Below are 12,046 nucleotides of genomic sequence, written 5' to 3'. Positions count from 1 at the left end.
TTGTGCTAATATTGATTCTCAACTTATTTTTATTTGCTTACTATCCTGTCACAAAGACTACCTGCAGTTTACTCAATTCACTATGACCATTTTTTGCAGTTAGACTCTGTCTGAGATTAGAGAGATCAAAAATGCCATTAGGCTCAGTGAAGAAAAAGCATCTCAAAGAGAACTTTTCTTTATTTTGTCCAAGGTGATACTAAACTCAAAGCTAACTTAAAGCATAGCTGCAACTTTGCTTGAAGTGTTCCAATGGGGCTTCTGGTGAGTCTATTTACAGTAAAGTACACCTAAAGCCATCCAAGGTATGTCAAAAATACTTTGTCTTAAAACCATATTAGTTCAAGACAGCTTTCCTGGATTTAATCATACCTAAGCATTCAATAATGGCGTAACACTATTACTCAAAAAACAGTATGAGTATAAAATTAAGTTTGTATTTAGGTTTTTAGCAACAAAATACTTCAAGAAACTAGAAGATGGTAATAGAAGTAGAGGGCTCTATGGATTTTGAAGAATTCTCACAAGACTACAAACGAAATATTTCTTTTCTTTTGGCAACAGCAGACTCATTCACAAGGGGAAAACACCTTTATTGCTTTTTTGTACTGGATTATGAACAGGACCCACTGGCCCTAGCTGCTATTGCCGGTCAATCAAGGAATTAACAGCTTTCATATCTCAGTTTAGTCTAATACATGCAAATAGATATCTATTTTCATCAGTTGTTGTAGTGTTTCATACACCAAACCAAAACACTGCCTTCTGACTAGGTATTCTTTCCTTTTCCAATCTGCATCAGCAGCCTGAGAAACAACTATATTCATAAGGAAAAAACCCACATGATTACCAGTGTTTTAGTCAGCCAATACAGGCAGCTACCTCAATCAACTAAAAATAAGATGGGATAAATGCCTGCCTGCCTTTCATTTCCCTCTGTAAAAAAAAGTGCTCCTTACTTACAGCTCACTTCCTAACACTGCTGTTACGGTTTGAATGTAGGAAACCTCATCAATCTTAAAAAGCAATTCACCTTTTAATAGACTTATTATTTCCCTATTACAAAGAAAAATATATACTTGTCTTGAAAATAGCATAAACTAGTTTGAGTAGACTGAGTTTGGAATATACAAAGGTAATACATTTATTCTGATGACAGGTTTTCTTAAGCTGAAACCAAATGACCAGACTGCAACAGAAGCACAGCAATGCATTACTGGTGTAGTCACCAATTTTAAACGTTAGCATCACGTTTTCTCCTTCACATGCTTATTTAAAATAGGGCTCTATGGGATACCAATCTTTCCACGTTCTGCTCCCCAGACACCACTAAAGGTAAGGATAAATCCCTTCCTATAAAACGATGGAGTATAGCAACTTCCATCCCTGGACCCTGTAATTTGACTTATCATTGTGTATGTACAGTGCATATGTATACATATGTACACTGCACATCGGTACAGCGTAAGACAAGTTCACCCATCTTGACTCCATAAACAATGTACAGCTTACTCCATGCTACAAACTCCAGACCCAAGACTTTTGTTTGTTTATTGCTGTTGAGGGTTTTTAAAATCTGGTTGGTCACCAAATGATCAGCAAGATCTCCATCAGCTAGATCAAGAAGTTACTGCTTGTAAACTACCATTCATACAGGGAAGTCTGTTACCATTTAAAGTGACTCAAGAGCTCATGCAACTCTGGGAGTTTACCCAGAGTGATGGCTTTATCAGGAGAATGATATTTATTCTAAGGCAGCTGTAAAAGATAAGGAGAGTAAGATGGGAAGAGAATAAAAGCAGCCACTACAGAGGAAAAAAGCTAGAAAGAAAAAAAGTAACAGGTTGAGAACTGGAACAAAAAAACAAAAGGCAAGAAGCTATTAAGCTATTCTTGATTATGGTATATAAAGAAATAAAACACTAGATAGCAGTTCTCTGGTATTTTTCTAAAAAGTCATCGATCCTTCCCATTAACACACATGCCTAGCAGTTGTATAGTGTCATCACAATGCCTCTGTGTCCTTACAGAACTTTAAGTCTGAGGATTACTTATGTACTACTTCCATCCCCTCACATCCACATATCCTATTACTTTCACTCCAGAACATCTCCAGAAACACATTGTAATAAATAATACATAAGCAATCAGTCCATAGTATATTTTTCCTCTCCCCAGCTAGAGAGAGAACAGGACTATCCAATGGGACTGTTATGCACTGATAAATTATTTACGTACCAAAGTTTCAATGACATTACCTCATCTGTTACTAGAATGAAAATAAGAACATTCATCTAAGCCTTTCTTTTGTCCTAGGCTGGAGAAATAACTCTGTTGTACTACTCAGCTACATCTCTCGTTGGCCAGAATGCTGGCTACCAATCCCTGCCTACATGAACGAATGAAACAATTCATTAATCAATGAGTTATGCTTCGGTTATATAATGAAGATTAATTCCGGAAACTTGATCTGCAACCAGCACTTTTCCATTAACAAATAAAAAAAACAGTTGACTGTTGACTAGAAATCAGTTACAGAGGTAAGGGTCAGAAAACCATTCACAGAAGTAATACAAACTCTAAATTAGCAATTAGTCACTTTTCTTTAAAGGTACTACTGCTCCTGCAAATGTTTAAAGCAAAGTGTAATGTCCCAAACTATTATTTGCTTCATTTAAGTAAGTATTCTCTGGAAAAGCATGAAGTCTTATGTGAAAATGGGGGGAGAGGGGAGGGAAGGCCTAAGAACTGACAGGCTACAACCTGTACAGTTGTTACATTTTACAGAACATAAGGATTAATCTGCAATATGTGGTTTCTTATACTTAACTGTAAATGAAATAAAAATTGCTATGCAATTCAAATGATATATGGAAGCTGAACATGTTTTCTCTTTGAGGAAAAGGTGACATTAAAAAGACATCCTTCACCAAAGGCTGTATATGAAGTGTTCTAAAAATGGATTTCTGTATCTGTGAATAGACTCTTTCTAAAATCACAGTCATCCTGCTCACTGAAAGTCAATTCAAAAAAGATTTGACTGGAATAATACTGCATGTCACTCAGCAGAAGTGTCTAGGTAAGGTATTCTTTTGGTATAGCACTCCAACTATTAAACATATTTCAAAAGTTTTCAACTGTGATCAAATTTTGGGTGTTCTGCAAATGCAAAAAGTCAAGTAAAATATCACACTCATCCATTAGACACAAAGCATGAAAGACAGTCCTGTTAATACATATTGCCAGGTAGTCTATAGGACCTGAAAATACATTTTTAACAAATCAGTTACTAACTGCTGAAGCAGAATTACTGAGAAGAACACATCTCCTCCCCATGGGTGCCGAAAACAGAAAGTGTGGAGAGAAAATACAACTGCTACTCAAATGTCAATGCGTTCCGTTTCCAGGATTAGGGTAATCTGACAAGTACCACTGTTGTAGCAGCCAGTCTGTTAATTACCTTTAACCCCTTGCTGTACTCCCTTCTCTATTTCAGTAAAAGTGAAAATTTTGGAGGCCCTAATATGACGTTTTATAACTGCAGACACTCTACACCCCATAGTCTTCATCCAATTACACTTTTTCATACATTGGACTTTTGGGCCAGCTGGCTTCTCTGTAAATATACGACAAGAAGTACTTCAATAATTCACAAAAAAAAAAAAAAGACTTCAGTAGACTGTAAGAGACTGAAATAGACATTCTTCACCTGCTAGATTAAAGGAAGAACGAGAATATTTTCTATAATTCGTATGGCTGATCCCACGAGATGCAATATCAAAAGTAACTTCTCATTTTCTAACCACAACCCATGTTATCTAATAACACACACTAAGGACGAGACAATATACTGGCAGCAATATGGATTTCACTGCATCTTCCACACATGCCTTCTTAAATTACCTCCCCAGGCCTTTTACGTTCCTATTGTACAAGAACGACTAGATACAACAACTGGGTTCCCCTCCACACACCTCAGAGCGTTTAACAATGAAAAAGTAATGAAAAAACTAACTATTGCTAGCTGATTCTTGGTACGTATACCACCTTGTGTCTAACAGTTCTGTAGAAACATATCTGCAAAATGCAAAATCTATAACCTAGTATCATTATTTCAGTCTTAAAAATAGACTTTCATACCAGCAATTTTTAACTGTTTATTCAACACTTCTAATATGACTGCACGTTAATTGGAAAAGTAGTTACCCAATACAAAAGAAACATCGCATTCAAAACCTGAGATACTAATTACTACTAAATACACTCTGGCTAATGGCATAGTTCTTCATCTTTAAAACAAATGTCTCAGATTATTATTTTTGCAAGACAGACAAAGAAAGCAAAGATTCAGTCAAGGTGACAATTACCATCTGGCTAGCTGGGCTAATTACGCACTACCAATTAAATGCACTTGCGGTATTATAATGTCAACATTTCGATGTTGATTAATCTTGAAAATCACCATCTTTTTTATTACAAGAGGTATTAAAATTATATATATTCATTCATTGTCTGCTTTATGGTCTCTTAGCACAGAACATAAAGATCATGGAAAAAAAAAATTTCTCTCAAAACCTTCTGTGAGTTAAGACTTTTTTTCCTTATACAGGGGTGCTATCATTTACACCTCTTCTTTTTTTTTTCCTTTTTTCTTTTCTTTTCTGAGAACCACCTACTTATCTGAGGATTTATATGAGTACAGATAGAAAGAATTTAGATCAGTTTAGACTTGCACTCTCATCAAAATTACACAGCAAATTATAGCTTGCAAACCACTGCTCATGAGGGTGAGTACAGAACCAGCCATGTCTATAAAACTGTTAAAGGAAACAGTACAGTATCTGAACCCTCTGGATTGCTCCTGGGAATACATTTATAAAGCTTTATGACAACTCTAAGAATAGTCTCCTGTCTAGTTCTTTTAACAAGAGTTTAAAAATTAAACTGCAAAAGACTTAAAGTACATTTGATTCAAAGTAAAACAATTGCTTATAAACACCTGTTTGATATATTAAGAAAATCTTTTCAAAATATACTTGGGATAAAGTTTTAGCCTTCTGAATCCTCAGGATAACAATTTCACTGTGAGAGTAAAACCAGAAATCACCAAATTCCATGGAAGCAAAATTGGATATCATACAGAAACTAATGACCAACTTTACAAAGAACAATATTTTGTTTAAAAGATAATATTTTAATGTTATTACCTCCAGCAAGGATCTTCTCTTCCAACTCACTCATTTGCTTCTTGTATGCTTTTAAAGCAGCTTCTTTAAACGATGGTCGTATTCTTTTTTTCTTTGGAGTTTCAGTAGGCACCTCTGGGACATTCTGATTTTCATCTTCCTTTATTTCTATGTCAACAACCATGTCACCTGCAACTTCCAATATCTCTTCAACGGCCACACTGTCAAACTGTCTGTCATATTCCTCCTCTTGTAGTGTTGCATAAGGAGTTTCATACGAAGGCTGTTCCAGTTCATATTCTTGGATCTGCTCACTTGTTTCACTAGTATTAGTTCTATTTTCTAGTTTAGCAAGGACTTGTTCCATTACTTCTACATAATCTGTTTCATTCTCACCAGCTGGCTCAATTAAGTCTTCCTCATCCTCCGCTTTGTAGTAATAGGGCTCAGCGTAAACATCGGAATCGAGTGTTGTGCTTGATTCATTTGCAGTAGACTGAGATAAAGTCCTAAACCTTCCCATGAAAGACGACCCACTGTCTTCATACCCACTTAAACTTTGTGTGCTTTTATTCCAGACTACTTCTAATGCTGACTTAGCACGTTGAAGCGTAGATCCAAATTTAGGAAAGCTGAAAGTTTTATCTGAAAGATCTATGCTTAATCGGCTGTGCCATGATTTAGGGGGTGCTTCTTCTGAGTCATCGCTTGGTAGTTCACTCTGACTTCGGTACATCATAGACAATCTGTTCTGACTCTGATAAAGGGAGTTAGAATTTGTTTCTTGATAATCATCATATTGACCAGTCCACTGACTTTGTGATTCACTGTCAAGGCCTGGACATGATGGAGAAGTACCATCAAGGGTAAAATCGTAACTCTCAGTGTCATATTGGAGATCAGAACTTTGGCACTTTCCGAAATCCATCTGTTGATCTGAAGGGCTGCTCATATCGTATGCAAAAACTTCTTGGGTGGATGAGTCTAAGGCCAAATCCGCCCCTTTTTCCAACTGACTCCATTCTTTCCATGGTGAAAGATCATCATGGAAAGAAAGCTGGGAGCCACTATAGTGGCTTCTGTCTCCAGATACACCTAGTATTCCATTGCTTACTCCACTGTCAGCTGTTTCTGTGTTCTCTACTTCATTTTGCATTGGATACTGTTGCACCCCTTGGGCAAAAGTCTGTTCCTGGGAGCTACCATACCAGTTGGTAGAATCCTCTTGCCTTCTTTGCCAAAGTTCGCGATCTGAGGAAGATAATAGTGAGCTGCCATTTGTTCTGCTGAAATACTGATTTTCTGAAAAATCGTCAGAATAAGACTGACACAATTTTGAGAAATCTGACTCAGAACGACTAAGTTTTGCTGTTGCAAAGTCATTTGGCAAATGCCATACAGGGGTCATGTCTGAAGAGTAGGCCTTTGACTGGCTTTCCATATTGCCAAATTCTGGTGACTGATCACCGTAATTCCTTCTGTTTGAAAAAGTGCTGCTGTCCCCAGTTCTACTAAGGTCTCTAGTATTTGGTGACTGGATACTCCCCTTGGTAGGGCTTGTTTTTACTTGAAGTGCTGATTTAGATATCTTTGCATAACTGTTCTTATTTATATCTGATTCCACTTCTTTATCACTGTCAGGTGACTCCCAATCATGCTTTTTAGTTTTTGTCTCCACAGTTAACAGCTTCATATCCATACTCTCATATGTTTGAGAGGAGGGCAGTCCTCTTTCTTTTTTCTCTTTCATGTCATGGAGAAAAATATCCGTAGAAATTCCAATGCCAGTCCCCTTAAGTTTGTAAGACTTTTTTAAAATCAAATCCCTATGTTGTGATGACTCAAAGTAAACAAGAATTGGTCTTGGCTTTGCATTTGGACAGTCTCTCTGTTGCCCCAGTCTTTGAGCAAATTCAATCTTAATAGTGCTTTGTGCCTCTGAGAACCCCATTTTATCTATCAATATTTTGTAAACTGTATTTTCAGTTTTTTCAAAACTCTCTTCAGGCACATTTAGAAACCTAAGACTTGCCTTGTCTGCTGGATGGCCTATTTGCTTAATGTAGTCGTGTATGTCTCGAGTTTCTCTTCTAGACTGTACAAATCCAGTTCGCAATTGTTCAATTTCACTTTGTACAACTTCCACACTACTAGAAATTTCATCAATTGATTGTTTTAGAGCATTTACATGTCCTCTTAATTCAGAAAGTTCTGTTTCAATCTGACTGATTCCCTGAAGCTCTTTAAAGATCATTTCCATAACATCATGCGTTTGACTAATGCAACCCGTCGAACTAAAGCCAGGTTCAAGAGTATTTGACTTCTGGTGGCGACCAGTTCTGTCTAAAGACTTGCTTCTTAAGCCCCATGTTTTTTTCCATGTACTTAGCTCCGAGTCTGATGAGACACATTCTTGACTCTTCTTCCATTTCCTTAATTTTCGTAAAGCTCCCAGCTTTAGTGTGTGTAAAGTGCGTTCTCCATCAGAGCTTCCATCAGATGGTGCAAGGCTGCTTAAACTTTTTCGGTTGCGTCTCACAGGCATTGTGTGTGATAAATATTCCTTTTTCTTGCTGTTACTTTTTTCTTCACTTAACGATTCAGAACATGAACTGTCATTTGAAGACAGATCTTGAACTATATCTTCATTAGTATTGTCTGTTACAAAAACATGCTTTTGCAGTCCATTGGCAATAGCAACTCTGTAACTGAATGTTGGAGAAAGCGAAAATTCTCTATTACTTTCCTCTTCTTCAGCTGATAAGTTGCGAGCAGATGGACATTTGGCAATCTTTTTAACAGTACTTTTCAAAGTATTTGAAAATTTTGGATTCTTTGTTTGCCCAATCTGGGATAAGTCTTGTTCCTTTTTGCTCTGAAAACTCTCTTTCTTTTTTGTACTATTTCCCGGTTTCTTTGTAAACATTCCTTTGCAAATCTTATATATGTAAGATGAGATCAGGCTCTTTAAAAGCGCAGAAACCATGGAGTGTAATTTATATTAACCTGTTTCCACAAAATACAATTTTTGATGCAGACAAATATTTTTATCTCCAGCAGGATCATCAGCAAATATTTCATCAACAGAGAGTAAAGACATGTAAACTACTGATGCTCTGGTAGCACTTGACGGCAAAAAAGGGGGAGGGGGAAGATCACACATCCGCTTGTTAGAAACCAAATCCTGAAGATGTTTTGTATGTGCTGTAAAATCTCACGCTGCTGCGCATGGTTTCTTGAAGTGTCTAAAAAGGAGGGAATGATGTTACTACAGCTGCCAAACAAACTTATTGTTCAATGATACTGACATTATTTTAGTTGGGTTACAAAGGAAACAGAGTTGTTAAGTATCTACTTATATTTTCCTTACATAATTGTCTGAATACAGCTTTTCATGAACAATTGAAGCTGCAAGTAGTCCTGGGTGAATATTTTAAAAAATAAAAGAATAAGCTGTATTTATTTATGAACGACTTTGCCTAGTTTGATACTGAGAGTTCAAGATACTTGCTATTAATGCTGTCTGCTTTCTTTTCAGAGTAGTATTAACATTTCAATTTAGACATCTTTACGATACATAGCAATAGTCAAAAAACAGTAACTGAACAAGTCCTTCCCAGCTACCACGACAGAAAGTAGAAAGGTCTCTCTTAGTTCACTTTTTAGAGCAAGGTAGGACTTCGTGCAACAAACTGGCATTGTATGTACATGAAACACTTCTATTTTGAGATTGAATTATGTATATTACTGTGGTTTGAGAAACAGACACTCTGTCTTGCAGTCTTTAATATATGTTATGCATGGTAAGCCAGGACTTGACCTGTGCATACTGTCTAGGTTTCTTCTCATTAAGAATGGGAAGACAACTGGAAAATGACAGATAATCATAGTGAAAACTGATGGAACATTCTCATTCCCGTTACTAAGTTTCACAATTTTGTCACCCCCCCCCCCCAAAAAAAAAAAAAAAAAGTCTATACAAAATAGAAAAGATGGAAAGCAGGGGGGAAAAAATGTGATTCCCAACTTTCAGGACAAAAAGAGATGGCATTACAACAGGAAGGCAATTTGATCCAAAAAATACAGGGAAGAGGAAGAAGAGATTCCAGCGGGTACCTAGAAGCTTCTATTCCATAACACAAGAAAAACAGTCAATACTTTTTAAATAGACATATTTTATGTATACTGTCATACAGCATATCAATCAATCCAATCTCAGAGCTACAGAATAAATAACAAGATAAATAGCTCAGAAGAATCCAACAAAGTAGTTGACCACTTCAGTTTCTAAACTAGCTAAAAATTATTTGGCAGAGTAAAAAGCTTATTAAGATACAGGACATAAAAAAGGTTAAAACTTGCCCTATGGTGGCATAAGAGAGGGAGAGGACATGAATTATACAACTTGTCTGCAAACAGCATGGCACAGCACTGCATTAAACATTGTGGTCTGCTCACACACGTCAAGGTTTCAAACCAACAGTGTATAAACAAATCAGAAGGCTTATTTACTGGCATGGGCTATGAATCATCAAGATATAATGAAACTATCACTGAAATCTGGAACATCTTCATCCCTTTTAAATAAGGTTTAATAACTCCTTTGTAGAAGAATCTTGTTTTCATAGCCAGCAATATATTTATATTAATATATCCAATGTCTAACTTAACGCTCTTCATCAAAGATACTCAAAAATAGTATGAATATCTGCATACTTATTACTCAATTTTATTTAAAAAGCAGTTTCTGACCACACTATAGCAATTCAAAAGTTGCATTGCTAAAGATGCACACAGATCTGCTAAATGGAACCAAGTGAAGTTCTCTCATGTGAATTCCAGTCCATCTCAGTAATACTAATTATGGGCTGTAAGCTAGCTGACAAATGGATCACATCACTGTTCTATCAAATACTGGCTTTCTAAAATTGTATCTTTATATGTAGAATAAAGTTTGAGTCACTACAGATCTCATTCACTTCTTTTTGTATGGACTTGCACCAGGGCTGCTCTTACTATTTTAAATCAGTGTATTAATACAGGCTGAACCTTTAGGAAATAAAAAACGTTTTCTGGTGAAGCATATAGGGCTAAGCCAGTTACCTGAATGAGCTGCAAGTTCTCATTCAGCAATTTTCTGTTTCTGACCAGCTCTCCCAATGAACCTTCACGACTCCTTTGTTTTTATTTCGTTTGTTTATTAACATAAGCCAATACATATGAACAAAGATTAAGTTAAGTTGTTGGGTTAAGTTGTTCTAAGCATAGGGATTCAAGTTCAAACACCTACAGCCTAAATAACAGACTTCATGCTAGATGGTTACAGAGCAGGAAACCGGAAAGCTATACAGAGTGAGGTTAGAAGCAGAAGAAATCTTTAAGGGGTTCCTCCCATAAAGAAAGGATAAAATTACACTTTCTGCCACCTTTTACCCTGAGCAATTCTAAAGGTAGGTTTTTGCCATTGAACTGGATGGTGAACAGGTAACTTGGCTCAAGTCCAAGAATACTGTCAATACCAAAGCATTGCCATAATAAAACTCTTAAGCCAGAAGCATCAGGTACAAAGGATCTCAGTTGCAAATATACAACAAATGTGTCAGCTAGGAGGAGGTCAGGCTAAGAATGACAGGTTTTAAAGCATGCAAACAGTGTTTTTAGTGAATTGTCTAAACATCGGGTCCTTACAGATTCCCCAAATTCTTTTTCATTGAGCCTTTGGCTTGGCTGGCTGCAGATTTACTTACCTTTTCAGTATTGGCATAAGAGAGGCTTGAACAGGCAATATCAATTTTAATGGCAATATCAATTTTAATGGCAATTATCAATCTTAATGGAGTAGGAGAAAAGGGTAGCTGGCTGACAGAAAGCAGCTGCAGAAGTCACCGCTTACGCTATATGATGCCTTGACTTGGAAAGCATCACAGCATCCTTCTATTAACATTATTTGTAACCAGGAAATTTACTTGTTGGTGTCCAGTACTATTAGTGGCCAAGGATGGCTCTGCCTCCATTTGGGTAGGAAGCTATTTCTGTCATGCTTGAAAATCATTTAGAAAGTTCAATATATCTGTTTGTTTATCCAATGGTGTTTCTTCATGGAGCTTATTATCAATCTATCAATGCTTATCTCTTTATGCAACATGATGCTAGTATAACCAACCACCACTAAAGTGCTGCTTCACACTCGTGTCCAAAGATGGTCAAAATCTGTTAATTTTTAACCAAGATGACCTTCTATTGTTCTGAAGAGCTTGTATGTGTGCTCATCAAGTACACTTTGGAATCTAATCCAAATGTTTAACACATGTACTGCAAGACACTGGTTATAGCTGTTATTTGACTTTACTTTGAACTGAAGTAAGTGGTGTGATAAAAGAACAGATAACAATAGATGTGAACAGCACGTTTAAAACTGACTTTCTTTCCCTCAGTGTGATTTAAACTAGTGTGTGGAACAGAAATCATATAAAGTTTTCTATATTACTAAATTTATTCAGTGGTTTAACAGTTATTTGCATTTAAACTACTTCATATTATAGAGTAGCATATTGTCTTCAGGACATCTTAGAAGACAGTATAAATGCCCAACTAGCTGGGATGAGTAATTATTCTGGAGAAGAGTCTCCCTCCCTGATCCCCAGCTACTGTAACCCCCATTGAAAAGACAGTTTTTCTGAAGTTTCAAAGACATTTTTTGCTCAATTACTGTTGAAGAAAGATATAAGTTGTAGGAAAACAAACTTATTGTGCCCTAATTTTTCTTACTTGTTTAGTTACACTATCCTTCACATCTGGATGTGCAAATTCATAATATTTGCATTTCTCACTGAGAAAGTCATGTTACTGCAGTTGTGGGT

General features: G+C 36.5%; 2 protein-coding genes across 2 annotated transcripts in view; both read right to left on the bottom strand.

The window, feature by feature from the left end:
- The window catches only part of UNC13C (unc-13 homolog C), a 201,073-nt gene extending 192,901 nt beyond the window's left edge, over positions 1 to 8,172 (bottom strand). The window contains exon 1 of the mRNA XM_068958236.1: positions 5,208 to 8,172. Coding sequence (XP_068814337.1) covers positions 5,208 to 8,172 — 2,965 coding nt within the window. The remainder of the gene's footprint in view (positions 1 to 5,207) is intronic.
- The window catches only part of LOC104148292 (protein unc-13 homolog A), a 71,777-nt gene continuing 67,814 nt past the window's right edge, over positions 8,084 to 12,046 (bottom strand). The window contains exon 8 of the mRNA XM_009681408.2: positions 8,084 to 8,431. Within this exon, the coding sequence (XP_009679703.1) occupies positions 8,357 to 8,431 (75 nt within the window). The 3' untranslated portion in view covers positions 8,084 to 8,356. The remainder of the gene's footprint in view (positions 8,432 to 12,046) is intronic.

This window comes from Struthio camelus, chromosome 12 (genome assembly GCF_040807025.1).
Source record: "Struthio camelus isolate bStrCam1 chromosome 12, bStrCam1.hap1, whole genome shotgun sequence".
In the NCBI taxonomy this organism is placed as follows: domain Eukaryota; kingdom Metazoa; phylum Chordata; class Aves; order Struthioniformes; family Struthionidae; genus Struthio; species Struthio camelus.
Note: the sequence above shows the minus strand (reverse complement) of the source record. Positions and strands in the feature narration are given on the sequence as shown.